Raw genomic sequence first — 16295 nt, forward strand, 5'->3', positions numbered from 1 at the left:
CATAGAACAACTACCTGGAATTTTATGTTGTGGGATGGGTCTGAGAGTCATGGGAGAGCTGAAACTGAACATCACTCAGCAGAGTAATTGAAAAGGAAGGCAAAGAATGGGCATGAAGTCACAGCCTGTTATAACAGGGAATTCTCCAGATGTTCTGTCCAGATTGTCACCTGAGATGTATGTGTATATGTTTACATATACATACACACACATGCTCTATATGTATATGTGTATGTATGTATATGTATGTATATATGTATGTACACACACACACATATACATGCACACACACCAGGGGGAGAAAGATGGCTCAGTCACACAGCAAAAGGAAAAGGAGGTGGTGTACATGTTCCATATTCCACGATGCCAAGAGAACTTGAGGTGTGCCCAGCATGCCTTTGGGGCTAATTTGGGGAAGGATATGAATGACACTTGCCAAGGGTGCAGAGGCATGGTTGGGTGATTTGCCTTCCTGGACAGTCAGTCAGCAAGTATTTATTGGTCACCTACTAAATGTTAGGCATTGTGCTAAGCCCTGAGAATACAAAGAAAATCAAAAGCTAGTTCTTGCCCTGGAGGTGCTCACAATCGAATGAGGGACGAAAAGAAACAAACAAATGCATACAAACGTTCTATAGAAAGGATAAATAGGAAATAACGCAAGAAAGACACAAACATTCAGGGCGTTGGGAAAGGACAGAAATCCCACGTCAGCAATGTCACAAACCCCTTGGACAGAGTGGAAAGAGTGCCTGGATTTGGGGAGATAAGACCTGCATTTTGATCCTGGCTCTCCCCTTTCCTGCCTGTGTGATTTGTGAGAGGGGGCAAGCCCCGGCTTTCTGGGAAGGACCCAAGCAGAAGCTGAATGAGGGTATATAACCCATGTCCCAAAACCCTTTGGTATGAGACTGTCTTCTCATGGATGGAAATGAATGCCCTTCTCTACTTGAGAGTCGGTGTCAGAGCAGGAGAGCTCCAGTTTCCTTCAGTCCTCTTGGGGACTCTTTAAGAATAGTCTTTTTCAGGCTCTTTGAGTGGTAAGTTGCTTTGGGTGCTTCCGGCTTCTAGCTTCAAGAGAGAAGATGGAAGAAGTCAACCCCACTTCAGGTTGCTGAATGAAAACGTGAGAAGAGTGGTCAGTCTCTGTTGTGTCCCTATTCCAAGCTAGCTGCAGTAGAGACTTCAGGGAGTTTCCCCTTGAGTGAGATCCAAGACTTTCTCTCTCTCTCTCTCTCTCTCTCTCTCTCTCTCTCTCTCTCTCTCTCTCTCCCTCTCTCCATCTCTCTCTCCGTCTTTCTTTCCCTCTCCCTCTCCCTCTCCCTCTCCCTCCCTCTCCCTCTCCCTCTCCCTCCCTCTCCCTCTCCCTCTCCCTCTCCCTCTCCCTCTCCCTCTCTCTCTCTCTCGGTTGAGCTGAGTTATCTTGCTCTTAAAGTGAGAACTCCTTCACTCAGTATTGTCTGGCATACAGTCTCCTATGCATACCTTCTCCAATTTTTTTCTTTTTTTTTTCTTTTTTTTGCTACCAATGGGGATGAATGGGTTTTCTTTGCTATTTGCTGTGTGTGTTCATTGTGGAACTGATATTTCATGGGAAAGGGGTCCTCCTTTCCCCTATAATAATGACAAAGAGATCGGAAATTAGATTGAACTTGATCATATCCCCGAGATAAACAATCTTTAAAGGAACAGGAAGATATACTTCCAACCCAGTACCCCGTCTCTGTGAGGAGAGGTGGCCCCAACTTTCTGCTTCTCCTCCTGACAGAAATGAATGCGTCCCTTGGTTGAAGGGGTGGGGATAAGAAGCTGGAGATGTCTATTCTCCCACCTTTTAAGCCTTGAAACACTTGGGTCTTCTCTAGGAATGTCCTAGTGAGGTTCTATTTGTATATGGCTTAGACTCAAAACCCTCTGAGCTCAGGTTCTGTGATTCTAGGGCTCTGGGTTCATTACCTGGTTTTTTTAATGTATAAAATGGGGATGATCATACATATCATTCCTATCTCTGGGTGTATAAGAAGTACTTTGTGAACCTTAAAGCCTTAAAGAAATGAGTTCTGTTAGCACATTAAAGGCTACCTTAAGGTTCTAATTTCAGTTGCAGGTACCACTGAAACAACTGGTAAGTGGCTTTTGTAAGCAAATTTATTCAAAATCTAGGACAGCCATATTCCTCAATTCCTCATATTCCTCAAGGTATTCTTATTTCAAGCCTGTCATAAGTGGAAAAATATCTAACAGAAACCAAAAGGTAAGGTAGGCCTTGGGGTATTCAAGTTCAAAGTTCACATCTATTGGAGAGAAAATTCCATTTATTCTACCCAAAATGTTTGTATTTCCATAAGGAGTATCACTTTTTCCCCATATTTCAAAGATAGTTGATTCTGTTTGCTTGGGTCTCAATATGTGACTGTAGCCTCTCAGCCATGTGCCAAATCAGCATGATGGGGTAGGGGCAGGTATAGTGAGTGGGTCAGGACTATAAATCCTGCTGCTAGGGGAGGCTGAGGCTGCTGAGATGCTTGACCTCAGGAGTTCTGAGCTGCAGTACGCATGAGCCAATGTGCATTAAGTCTGGCACTAACAAAGTGAGCCCCAGGGAGTAGAGGGTCACTGGGCTGCTTAAGGAGGGGTCAACCAGCCCAGGTCAGAAGTGGACAGAAGCTTCTGTCCCAATCAGCATTGGGATTAGGCCTGAGAGTAGCCAAAGTATTTCTAGTCTGGGTGAGATGGGGAGACTCAGTCTCGAGAACAAGAAAAGGATGAAGATCTTAGCATATGGAGCAAGAAGGGGCTTCAGAGGCCACCTAGTTCAATCTCATTTTGTGGAGGAAATCAAGTCCCCAGAAGGTAAGGCAGCTTGCTGAAGGTACCCCAGGCATGATGAGGTAGAGGTGGGATTCTGCTGCCTAAGCTGTCAAAGCTTAGCACAGTCCAGTTGAATGCTCAACTAGTGAGCAGTTGGACCTAATTCATCGGTATTAGCCTCCTCCCAGCCCCTACTCTTAGAGCTGAATGAACTATCCACAGTCACCAGCTGAGAAGGTTCCTCTTTCCTATAGCAAAGAAAATCAGGGCCAAGATACATCTTAGCAACTTGATTTCCCTAATAGGAAATACCTCCCATTTCTGTGGGCCCACTCCCTAACTCCATCTCATGAGCCCAGAGGATCCTGAAAAGTCCCTGCAGTAGGCAGCTTACCTCCTACCCTCTCTTCAGTCCCCATCCCAATTTTACAGAAAAGCAAGGCACAAGCTCACACCAGTAGCAAAGAACATCACTTGTTACCAGAAATATGGAGGCAACTTCTTTCACCTACAGTGGCTAAATAGAGACTTGGCCAAGGTCATGTGACTAGAGCCAGGCATGAAACTCAAGACCCCTGGTTCCCAAGTCCATCTCGAATGGCCTCCCTAGCCAAGGTGGCCAGGGCCTTTCACCCCCTCCCCACCATCCTTCTCTGGAGAAGGGAAATAAGATAGCAGGAGTTCCCAATTTTTATAAGCACTCTTTTTTATTGCACACAAGCAATTGAAAGTGGCCTCAAGTTGAACGGTGCTCCTCTGAGTTTGGGGTGTGATTGACACGGTGGCTGACCCTGCGTCATCTGGGCCCACCCTCCAGCAGAGCCATCTCTGCACCAGAGGGGCCCACAGATTTCCTTTGGAAAATAAACCAAAAAAGGCATCTGTACCATGTTAAGACATCTTAAGCATAATGCATCTTCTAACGGTGTGTACATTCATTATTGCATTTGTCCATCGATTGATTGCACATACAGGAAATAAATGCACTTATTGGGAAGGGGAGGGGCAGTTTTAAATAGTCAAGTGTTAACATGTGGCATTCAGCATATATCACATTCTGCTAGTTAAGCTATCATAACATAGTTGACCATCGTGGGTGAGGGTTGAGGGCTGGGGGTGGGGGTCTCCAGGGGGAGGGGGATCTGGTTTTCCTCTCTCCCTCTTTTCCTTTGTATTGCTACCAGGAATTCCAGCTTGGAAAAGGAGGGTGCTCCGCAGTCCAAGCACGATCTTTTGTGAGAGACAAAATAAATTAGAGTCTTAATTGACCTGTCTGAGTTTCTTTGGCTGCTCCTGGTGGGTGTTTCCATACCTGGTGCATGTGGCTACTTATCACCTTTCTTGGCTTTGTCTTCAGGCACCTGTTCGGAGGCTTTGCTCTCCTTCTGGTCAGTGCTGGAGGATTTCTCTGCCTTTTCCGTCTTGGGTTTGCTGGGTTTGGGGGCCTCTGTTTTGGAAGGTTCTTTGGGAGGGGCCTTGCCCTCCTCTTTGGCTCTGGGGTCAGCACGGGGCTTCTCCTCGGGCTTCTGGGGCTCAGCTGCCTTCTCAGCTTTTTTCTCCTCCTGCTTTGGTTTCTCCGGTCCCTTCACAGCAGGCTGGCTGGGGGGTTCAAGGTCGCTCTCTGCCTTGGGTGGCTCTGGCCCCTTTTTCTCCTCCACCTTCTTCTCTTGAGGCTTTGCTGGCTCCTTCTCCTTGGTTTCTCCCTTTGCAGGGGCTGAAGGAGTCTCCGGGACTCGGGCCTTCTGGCTCTCAGCTCCTTCTGTCTTGGTTGTCACTTGAGGTTCCTGGGGTTTCTCCTCAGACTCCTTTTTTGGGGTCTCCTCCTTGCTGTCCTTTTTTTCTTCTGCTTTTGCTGGGGCTTTCTCCTCCTCTGTCTTCTTGGGGGGTTCTTTCACTTTAACCTCCTGAGGTTTTCCTTCTTCTTTGACAGGCGCACCAGGGGACTTAATCGCATCTTTCTTTGGGGTGCTCTCTTTGTCTTCTTTCTCAGGGGATTTTACATCTTCTTTTTCTGGGGATTTAGCCTTTACTGGGGATTTGATGTCTGCTGGGGACCTCACTTCCTCCTTCACTGGGGTCTTGGGTTTCTCTGGAGATTTGACCTCAGGGGGAGACTTGACCTCCTCCTTCACTGGGGTCTTGGGTTTCTCTGGAGACTTGACCTCCTCTTTCACTGGGGTCTTGGGTTTCTCTGGAGACTTGACCTCCTCCTTCACTGGGGTCTTGGGTTTCTCTGGAGACTTGACCTCAGGGGGAGACTTGACCTCCTCCTTCACTGGAGTCTTGGGTTTCTCTGGAGATTTGACCTCAGGGGGAGACTTGACCTCCTCCTTCACTGGGGTCTTGGGTTTCTCTGGAGATTTGACCTCAGGGGGAGACTTGACCTCCTCCTTCACTGGGGTCTTGGGTTTCTCTGGAGACTTGACCTCAGGGGGAGACTTGACCTCCTCCTTCACTGGGGTCTTGGGTTTCTCTGGAGTCTTGACCTCAGGGGGGGATTTGACCTCTTCCTTCACTGGGGATTTGGCCTTTTCTGGAGACTTGACCTCAGGGGGGGACTTAACCTCTTCCTTCACAGGGGTCTTGACCTCTGGAGATTTGACCTCTTCCTTCTCTGGGGACTTAACCTTCTCTGGAGACTTAACCTTCTCTGGAGACTTGACCTCAGGAGGGGACTTGACCTCTCCCTTCTCTGGGGACTTAACCTTCTCTGGAGACTTGACCTCAGGAGGGGACTTGGCCTCTTCCTTCTCTGGGGACTTAGCCTTTTCTGGAGATTTGACCTCAGGGGGGGACTTGACCTCTTCCTTCTCTGGGGACTTAGCCTTTTCTGGGGACTTGACCTCAGGGGGGGACTTGACCTCTTCCTTCACTGGGGATTTGGCCTTCTCTGGTGATGTGACCTCCTCCGTAGGAGGAGACTTGGTTTCCTTCTCTGGTGACTTTGCTTCTTCCCCTTCTTCTTCTTTCTCTCTACTTTCTTCTTCTGCTTCTTCTTTCTCCTCCTCCTTCTCCTCTTCCTCAGTTACCTCTTCAGTCACCTGGATCTCCTCAGTCTGTTCTTCCACAATGACTGTCTCCTTTTCTGACTTCTCGACCACTTTGATTTTCTCTTCACTTTTGACTTTTATATGTGTGGAAGCAGCCGGGGCTCTGGGAAGCCCCTCAGGAAAGGAGAAAGGACCTGGGCCAAAACCAATTCTACACTCTTCTCCTTCCAGAAGTTTTCTGTGGGGAGGAGAAATAGCATTAGGAAGTTACTGGAAAGAGAAATAATCATACATTTCCTCCCTGGCCACCATTCCCTTATGCATGTTTTCTTCCTCATTAAAATGTATTCTTCAGGACAAGGTCCTACAGCTAGGATCATGGGTAAGCATACATGTATTTGCATCCCAAGTACTTAGCACAGCATTTGACACAATGTTTAGTAAATTTTCCTTCATCCATCCATCCATCCATTCATCCTTCCATCCATCCATCCTTCCCTACCCTCTGAGCTTTAAGGATAACATTGGCAAGGGCAGTGTCTTAAGTTGCTAGCTTCTTCCTCCCAGCAATTCGTTCCCAATGTTCTATTCCTAGATCAATCACTCTCTAGCCATGACCTTCTGCAAGTCAAGTAACTTTGATGTGCCTCAGTTTCCTGATTTCTCTAATTGGGGTGTAATAAGCCTTCATGGGGGCTTATGGGCAACAAATGAGATAATTAATATCCAAGTGGTCTGGACATATGAAGCATTACACAAACCTGGCTTAGTACACACTAAAATGAAGCCTGTGGTCACCAAGGGGCACAGTTAGATTCCTTTTCCTTCGATCTCTATCCTTAACTTCTGCTGATCTATTCAACCAGTGCTCTTAGCGTGGGGCTGCTTAGGGCAGAAAAGAATCAGCCTGGCACAGATTCCCTGACTTCCACTACCAAATTCTGCCACTGAGAAGGCCAGGTAATTCTGGCCACATATCCATCTTTGGCAGGGACCGTTCCTCTGCCTACTGAGCATGGTTATACTCCCTATGAAATGTTTTGCCAGTCCAATATGTCTTGTGATCTTCCTGGTGGCTTTGTGAGCTAAGAAGGGAGGGCAATGGAATCCTGCCCATTTCATAGAGGGAGAAAAAAAGGTTCAGTGAGATGAAGTGAGGTTTCCAGGGTCCCCCAGTAGAGAAGTGACCTAGCTGGGATTTGTACCTACTTCTCCTGGCTCCTGACTCAGTACTCTAACCATCCTGTAGAACGGCAGCTCCCTGAAGGTAGGAAATGTCTTCACTTTTGCTTCTGTATCCCCAGAACCCATGCCTGACATGGACCAGGTGCTTAATAAATATTGGCTGAATGTAATGCCCTACTTCTCTTTGCAAATAACTTTGGTACCCTGGACAGCTCCACTCTCCTGGTGAGTGCTAAAGGGGAAAGAAAAGCCCAGAGGGTCAGTCAGCTCAAACAGGCTATGGGCTTCCTGGTTGGGGGGGGAGTGTTAACCTAGAATTCTCTGAAGAAGGAGCATAATAAATGCTTGCCACCTGCCTGGCTACAGTCATTAGCCTCGAGTCAGGAAGACCCGGGCTCCAGATTTGCCTCTGATATTCACTATCTGTGTGACTCTGGGCAAGCCATTTAACTCAGTTTCTCTATCTGTAAACTGGGGGTGGTTCCCGCCTACAGGACTTACTTCTCAGGGTTGTTCTAAAGCTCAAATGAGGTAAAGTATCCAAGAAACTCTAAGCAAATGTTCTAATGCCTGAAGGACAGAAATGATCATCTCTTGCCACAACTCTGGAAAGTGGTCGGCATCAAATGAAAGCCCTCTGTAAACTGCACAGTACTAAATAACTGCATAGTATTATCAGGTAGTGAGGTTCAGGAAAAAGAGCTTTGGATTTGGAGTCAGGACCTGGGTTCGAATTCTGACTCTTACACTTCCCGGCAGTTAGGTGGCATGCTAGGCATGGAATCCGGAAGACATTGAGTTCAAATCTGGCTTTAGACACTAGCTAGATGACCCTAGGTCAGTTAGCTTGCCATCTAGCTCCCTCAGTTTTTTTCATCTGTGAAGTAGGGTATAATAATAGTACCTATCTCCCAAGGCTGTTTGAAGGCATAATAAGGCAATATGAATCGCTACCTAAATGATAGCTGAGTCTGGCCTAGTCACTTCACTGTTCGCTTGACTGTGAAATGAGGGGGTTGAACTAGTGAACCTGCAAGGTCCCTTCCAGTTCTCCCCTGGTGGTCCTACATCCATAGCCAGGGGTGAGGTCATCCTGCAGGGCCTAAGAAGGGGTTTTTCCAATCTAGCATCTCACGAGATTGTCTCGGCAAGTTTGTTAATTGCATTGGGAAGCAGGAGTGCCCCCCCCATCACAGAGGGGCCTTGGGAACCACATACCTGTAGGCTGCGATTTCAATGTCTAGGGCCATCTTGACATTCAGCAAGTCCTGGTACTCCCGCAGCTGGGCTGCCATCTCCCACTTGGTGTTCCTCAGCTCACTGTCCAGCTGCTGAATGGCTTCCTAGGGAGGGCATGGAGGGGTCAGCCCCTGGCTCTCTGCAATGCAGATGCCCCACTCCTGCCAGCCAAAGGGTGGCAGTGCTGACTGTGCATCCCAGTCATCTGACCACAAAGAGGGCAGTCCCAGGGCTGAGCTGTCATTTGGGGGACAGTTCTTGCTTAATGCCCATGTTCCCTTGGAATAGAACAATTTCCTTCTTTGTACTCAGGTCCTCCAACAAGGGCTGCACCCCCATGCTCCCAGAGCCCCCTCCCACATGTTAGATGTTCTGCAGAACACAGGATGTCACCAACAAAGTGGGCTGGAAAGCCTCATGAACCTCTAAGATCCTTTCTGGTTCTAAATCACCAAGGGACCAGAGGTTGTTCACCTTTTGTGGGGGAGTGTAATGGGCCCCTCCCCAGCTTGGTGAAGCCTGTAGGCCTCTTCTCAGAATAATGTTTGAAAACACATTTAAAAATCCATGGGATTGCAAAGGAGACCAATTATGTTGAAATATAGTTACCAAAAGATTTCTTAAAAATTTAAAAAGAGATGTTAGGTTAAGAATACTGACTCTAATGGCAAGACCCATATTTTATAGAGAGGAAGCTGAGAGGCAGTGATGCGCTTGAGGAGATGGAACCTGAGCCCAGATTATTGAACCTAGAGATGGAGATTTTGGGAGACCCTAGGCCAATGGCCTCATCTGAAAAATGAGAGTGGCGGCCTCAAGGGACTTTTCCAAGGTCCCACAGCAGAGACACAATGCCAGCCCAGGCTCCCTCCCTTCCCCAGCATCTACCTGGTAGGAGATGACATCAGCATGATGGCGGTCTTCCATATCCGAACGCTGCCTCTCCAAAGAGTCCTTTGTCCCCTTGAGGCTCTCCAGCTCTGTGGTCTTGGACTGCAGCTGACGTCGGTATTCGGTGATCTCCTCCTGGGCTGAGCGCATAGCATCTGTGTTCACTTTGGCAGCTTCTGACAAGCGGTCCAACCTCACTGTGGCAACCCGGAGTCAGGGAGAAGAAGGGGCACAGAAAAGAGGCTGATAAGGTTAGGTTCTCCGCTCCCAAACCCCTAACCTCATGAGAACACAGGGCTTAATACATAGTAGGAGCTATGGATCACAGGATTTCAAGCTAGAAGAAGGTCTGACAGATCTAGTTCAACTCTCTCATTTTATAGATGGGGAAACTGAGGCCAGAGAGAGGAAGGGGCTTGCCTCCTAAGGTTACTCAGCTTGTAGCCTGTGAGTAGCAGAACTGGAATTCAAACCTAAGTAACTGTCTATATCTAGGGCTCTTTCTATTACTCCATCATGATTAGCACTGCTCAGCTACTAGACCCCTAAACCTGAGCCTGTTCCAATTTAGGATGTATGAGGACTGCATTAGAGATATTACCTCTACCTTCCTATACTCTGGCCCCAAAGCCCTAGGGGTCCTTGCGAACCTTCAGAAACTATTTCTCCTGAAAGGGCTGGTCCTTTTGGTAAGGGCACTTTTTTCCCTCTTCCTGCCTAAGATTCTGAATCACTTATTCTGTAAAACTGGTGAACAAGGGAGCAGAGTCCTCCTCTGGGGTACCTTGTAAACTGTTGGCAATCAGTCAGATCACTCCAGCATTACAGTCCCCTCGCCACAAACCAGTGCTATCCCTTCCTTCTAAAAACATTCATCCTGCAAAGCTGGCTCAAATGGATTGCCCACAATGATTCTTGGGCTGATTTTCCCTGGTCTAGCACTACAGAATGAGGGACTGAGGGTTCCCATGCCATTTCCCATCCACCCACTCGACCAAGCTGGTGATTCAATGAGTGTGTGTGCATATGTGGGGGTGCCCAGTACTCTCCTTGAGAGAGAAGGTGCCAGTCACAATGCAGAAGATGTCCCAGATCTTTGGGAGCTTATACCCCTGACGGAGAGAAACCAGTCAACTACCTCTGTGCCCTAAAGGATTCTAGTTTGTCTAAGGTTGTAGCTGGAGCCCAGGACAGGCTGGCTTTCACTGTAGATATCCAAAAAAGGATTTACTTTGCCTGAATGGCCACCAGTTTAGCTATAGGGGCTGGGGGCAGGTCCAAGCTTGTTTCTTAGACCTGGGTGCCAGGCTTAGCAGAAGACAAGGGAGGACAAAGGGGAGGGCAAAAAGCAGCTATAGTCGGAGACTTAGCTCTGGGTAGGCATCTTACTGCAGCTAGGGGTAGAGAAAGGGATAGATGGGGGAGGGAGGCATCAGTCACTCTCACTATTCAAGAAATCTCAGAAAACTCAAAATTGGGATGAGGTTTGTTCTGACCAAGGAGAGTGAAATGAGAAGACATGATTCCATCTCTAGCTGCCTCAGCTGACTGGGGATAGAAAAGGCCATAAAACAGGCTTTCTTTCAGCCTAGGGATGAGGCAGGGGGAGGGGAGGTCTTATTAAAGGACTCAGTGGTAGCATCTTTACCAGAGACTGTCTAACTGTGGGGACTCCTGCCCTGGAGGAGAATCCCCTTTTGAAAAAACCAGATCTGGGGATGGCCATGGGGATTCTGTCCCCTGTCCTGTCCCCTCCTCCTCTCTCTCCCTGCAGTGCCTCCATGCTGCAAAGGAGAGGGGGTGTCCTCAGCCCCAAGGGGAAACTGGGAGAAGAAGGGGGAGGGAAGGGAGAATAGGAACCCTGCAATGTGTCGACAATGCTGGGAGCTGGGTGCCCTAAACTAGGAGGAAGAAGGCTGCCCCCCTCCCCATGTCAGCCACAGAAGCAAGAACATTCCTAAGGACTGGGCAGGGAGGGGCCTTAGACCATTGTGAAGGTCAGGGTTGGGGGGGGACCTTGGACCATTTCTAAGGTCAGGGCTAGAAGGAATCTTAGAACATAAGAGATGAGGGTCGGGCGGGGCCTTGATCATCGTTAAGGTTAGGGGGGTCCTCGCACCATTTCCAAGGTCAGGGCTGGGTATCGGAACTAGCCCGGGTGGAGCCTGGGACCCTGGAGCAGGGCACCGCAGAGCCCACCTGCAGACAGGGCTGCGCTTCCAGCCCCGCCCGGCCAAGCCCCGCCCGGCCAAGCCCCGCCCCTCCCGCTCCCAGCCCCGCCCCCTCCGGCCCGGGCTCGCGCGCGCGCACCTCGGAACCACTCCTCCGACTGCAGCGTGTTCTGCACCGCGTGGCCCTCGAGCTGCGCGCGGATCTCGCGCAGCGCCGACGTGACGTCGGACTTGACGAGCTCGCGGCCGTCCGGCGGGCCGGCAGCCTGGATCTGGCCCAGCAGCTCGGCCACCTCGTCGTCGTGGCGCCGGCGCAGGAAGGCGCCCTCGTCCTGCAGCGCCTGCACCTTCTTCTGCAGCTCGGCGCGCGCCAGGCCCGCCTCGTCGGCGTAGCGGTGCAGCGCGCGCGCCGCCGCCTGCAGCTCCTCGCGCTGGCGCGCCTCGTCGTCCAGGCGCTGCTGCGCGTGCGCGATGTCCTCCAGCAGGCGCTCGTGCTCCAGGCGCAGCTGGCCCTGCTCGGCGCCCAGGCGCAGCGCGGCCGCGCGCATCTCGCGGATCTCGCGCTCGTAGAGCGCGCCCATGGCCGAGCGGCCGGCCTGCTGCTGCCGCAGCGCGGCCGCCTCGCCCTCCAGCTGCCGGTTCTGCAGCTCCAGCTGCCGCACCTTGTCTATGTAGCCGGCGAAGCGGTCGTTGAGCGCCTGCAGCAGCTCCTTCTCGTTGCGCGCCCCGCGGCCCTCGGCGCCCAGCCCGGGCCCGTTGAGCGAGTCGAGGCTCTCGGTGCTCGAGGCGGCCAGCGCGCCGCGGGGGCGGAAGCCCGAGCCCGAGCTCCGCGCCCACGAGTGGAAGCCGCTGGAGGCCGAGCCGCCGGCGGCCGAGCGCAGCAGCGCGGCGCCCTTGCGGCCCAGGGCGGCGGGCAGGGGCAGCGGGTACACGGGGCCCTGCAGCAGCCCGTCGGCGCTGCCGTAGCTCATCATGCTGGCGGGCCGGCCGGAGCCGGAGCCGGGAGTGCGGGAGCGGGAGCCGGCCGGGAGGACACTGCGGCAGCAGCCCGCGGCCGCCCCTTTTATAGCTGCCCCGGCTCCTCGACGCGGCCCGGGCGGGGGAGGGCCTCCGCCGCCCCTCCCCCCGTGCCAGGCTGTGCCAGCGCTGCCACCGATGCTGCCGCCGCCGCCCCCGCCCCCTCGCTCTCTCCCAGATCTCCGCCCCAGCCCCCTTGTCCTCCCTGGCCAGGTTTCCAGCTGGTCATTTTTACTTCCTTTCTCTTTTTTCATCTCCCCTCTTTCTTCTTTCCCCTCTTTTCTCCCTCCTTTTTCTTTGTGAATTTGACAGTTATCTACGAACACAGACGTTTCATTATACAAAGGATGACAAGGAACATTCCTCCCTCTCTTTTAATTTTTCTTTCTTCCTTCCCTTCTCGTTTTCTCCCTCTTCCGTCCTCTTTCTCTTCTCTACTATCTTCACTTTCTTCTCTCCCCTCCTTTTTTCTTTTAACAATTAACAAATATTTCCATATACAAAGGACAAAGATTCCTCTCCCCTCTTCTTTCCCTCATTCTTTTCTCATGTCTCATTCCTTTCCCCTCTTTTCCTTAGCTCCCCTCCTCTTTGCTTCCTTCCCTATCTCCCTCTGTTTTCCCTGTCCAGACTGAAACTGCCACTTCTTCCTCTTCCTCAAGCCCCCGGCCCAGATTCTCATATTTGCAGGAAACTGTTAGCTTGCCCTTGCTGCGGAGAAGTGTGTGGGGGAGGGATAAGAGGGGGATGGGGGAAAAAAACCAACTGGGAGCAGAATCTTTCCGGACTCTGTAGGAAGAGCGATATGTGAGACCAGTTGGGCAAAATATGATGGGGGACCTGGGCTTGCACAATCGGGAAGGAGACTTGGTTTTGTTGCGCGACTTCAGTTTGAGCAGGACTTTTCTACTCTCCAAGTGTGAGAGAGGGGCGGCAGAGGGTAAGGATACATCGGTCCTGCTCTGAGGTCACTCCACGCCTTGGGACTGCAGAGGAACCTGGACTGATGGGACGGGAGGCTGCGGCGCCTGGGTGGGGAGAGGGTGGGGAGAGGGGCGCAGGCACATGTAGCCAGGTCTACGTGCAGCCCCGCAGATCTACCTCTGCGGAGCGGGGAGGGCGCTGCAGCCCCAGTCCTAGGGGTGGGGGTGGAGTGCAAAGGAAGCCTTAGGGACCTTCACGAGAGCCTAGAACTTTCTCATCAGCTGTATCATTGTAGACTGAATCAGTCTACACCGCATTGCCCCATGTTTGGGGGGAAGGGGCTCGTGAATGGAATTGTGGAATCTTCTCCCCTTCCCTACTTCGCTTTCTGAATTCACTTTCTTTGAATTCTCTTTGTGTCCTAACTCCCGATTCCCTTAGAGATTCCCTCGCCCCCTTTTTCTGATTAGAATTTCTTCAAATGGGGTAAACTTGAGCAGCGTCTGAGGGCACTGGATTGGAGGAGGAGGATCATCTTCTGTTTCTGCTGCTTCATAATCGAGAGTGAGTCTCTCTCCTAGATTTTGTGGGTTGGCGAAGTTGAGAGCCAAGCCTGTGGGGAAAGTGCTCGTGGCCGGCTCCTAGGCTTAGTCGCGGTGGCTGCTTTCCTTGGTCCTGAAGAGACCACACAACTGTTCTGTGAAGAAAGGCATCCGGGCAGTGCCTTAGAACTCCGGAAACTTAACCTAAGGCTCCTTTACTCCCACTGCCACCAGCACGTGCTTAACCTTGGGTTCGGTGTCTGCAGCGCCTCTTCCCCTAAATTTAATAAATACCAGGCAGGGCATAAGAAAACCTAGGGAATAAAGTGAGAAAATATGGTATAATAATTAATAGTAATAATAGCTGCTTTAGCTGAAGAGGCCAAAGCACTTTTGCTGATTTTCTCTGACCCTCTCGGGGGACCCCACCTCGAACCCTCTTTGCTTTTCCTAGTCTCTTTCTCCTCCCCACATCCTCTCTGCCCCCATTGGTTCAAAAGTAGCTGGAGGGGTTAGAGACTACTGAAACCATCTTCCTTTTTCCCTTCAAGTATAGGACTGCCTAATCACCCAGCACTAGAAATGGGCACTCTTCCTCTTTCCTTTGGGTGAGAACGAGGGAGGAAATGCATACATACATACATATATATGTATATGTGTGTGTGTGTGTGTGTGTGTATGAAATGTCATATAGTCTCCAGTTTTTAGAGTCAATGGAAAGATTAAGGCGATGACCTGGCTCAAGAGGTTTTTAGTGGGAATCCCTGTCAGCCTCCATTTTGCTGCCTTTTACCTAGTGCTTCTTCCCATACCCCCACCCCTACCCCCAGTCCATGACCATCCTGCCTCAGTATGGGCTTAGCCTAGACAGGGCTCGTTGAAGGGCTAAAAGGTTCCTTCTGCTTCCATCCCTGCTCACCTGTTCATGTGGACGTTTGTGCCTGAATAGTAGTAGAACCTTCTAAGCTCATATTGGGCTGATCAGCCACAGTCAGACACACTGTACCTTGACCCCGACATTGTGATGTCATATTGGAACAACAAATATTCCAATTTCTCCTCCCAAAAATAGTTCTATAAGACTGAACTTTATAGCTTTGTGTCTGTGATTTCTTAAAAAAATTAATGCCCATACCTCAATGTAATGCTATGTATTTTGTCATATGTATTTAAAAATTCTGTGTATTTTGTAATTCTATGTATTTTGTTTTATGTATTTAAAAACATAATTCTGAGAAAAGTCTCTAGCCTTTACCAAACTGACTGCCTAAGGAGATTCCAAAAAAGACAAAGCAGCCCCAAACTGGGAGAATAATTGGTTCTGCTGCAACCCCCAAAGTCTCAGTAATGGGATTACTGCAGGGAACTTGGAGAAAGCTTTGAACTCAGAGACAAAAGATCTCTGTGGGAATCCCAGCTCTAGGGTTGGATATATGATCTTGGGGACGTCCCTTAAACTTGAGGTGTTAGCAAAGGCTCTAGTGTGTTTAGGGGACTTAGAGCAGTCTTGTTTCACTGAAGCATAGAATATGTGAATGGCAAGCAACATGGTGCAAGGCTGGGAAGGCAGAATGATGATCTACTGGGAAAGGCCTTGAATGCCAGGTAGAATATACATATATATATATATATATATGTATGTATGTATGTATGTATTAGAAACTGGGCAATAGAGAGAGTCACTGAAGACTTTTGAACAGAGATAAGACCTGTGCATAAGGGAGATCAGTCTGGCAGCAATGAAAGATTAGGGATGGGGGCTGGGTAGAGGTGAAAGAAAGCTATTGAATTCAGACTGCATGGGAAGATGTATAAACCTCATGGGAATATGAAAAAAGAAAAAAATGCTGTGTAATTATAATGACCAAGGTTAGCCTTGCAAAAGAGATATAAATGAGAGAAGGGATAGAAATCCTTGTGTTCTTTACAGGGGTGGGAGGATTCCATGTACTGTCAGGCTCAGTTGGTAGGTTGGTTTTCCTGAAATTTTGTTACTTTAATTCTGTCTCAAGGGCCTGGGTAAGGGAGGGAGGGTAGATGTATTTGGAAATGGAGATAATGAAAAAGTCAGGAGATTGCAATAGGAAAAAAAATTAAGATCTTAGAAAAAATGGAAACTATTGAAATATTTTGAGTGATGGTTAATAAGGGCTTTGACTGAGGGGCAGTGGCAGCAGGAATAGAGAGGAAGGACAGACTGAAGGGCATGATAGAGGAGGGAGGCACAGGACTGTTTGGGTATGAGGAATAGGGGAAGGAAGAGTCAAAGGTAACCTAGCAAGCTTTAGAGCAGAACATGGCAAACTGGGTGAGTGGTGCTACCACAGCCAGGAATGGTGAACCCTGGGGGAGGAAAAGCCTTGGAGGAAAGATCATTAGTTCAGTTTTGGCGTGAAATATTCTTAACACATCCAGGTGGAGATATCTGTATACAATTGGAGCTCAAAGGGGAGGCCAGAACTGTAGCTATGGGTATGGGAGTCCTAGCCCCAGATGTGGTCACTGCCCTGGTAATGATTGGGATT

General features: G+C 49.8%; 1 protein-coding gene across 1 annotated transcript; it reads right to left on the reverse strand.

The window, feature by feature from the left end:
* Positions 1–3499: 3499 nt before the first annotated feature.
* NEFH (neurofilament heavy chain) lies at positions 3500–12302 on the reverse strand. The gene is made up of 4 exons (XM_072600034.1): positions 11427–12302; positions 9114–9313; positions 8205–8329; positions 3500–6039 (listed from the first exon to the last, which is right to left on the reverse strand). The coding sequence occupies exons 1-4, from the start codon at positions 12259–12261 to the stop codon at positions 4137–4139; spliced, it is 3063 nt and encodes a 1020-aa protein (XP_072456135.1). The 5' UTR covers positions 12262–12302; the 3' UTR covers positions 3500–4136.
* Positions 12303–16295: the final 3993 nt, after the last annotated feature.

Source organism: Notamacropus eugenii, chromosome 4, assembly GCF_028372415.1.
Source record: "Notamacropus eugenii isolate mMacEug1 chromosome 4, mMacEug1.pri_v2, whole genome shotgun sequence".
NCBI lineage: Eukaryota > Metazoa > Chordata > Mammalia > Diprotodontia > Macropodidae > Notamacropus > Notamacropus eugenii.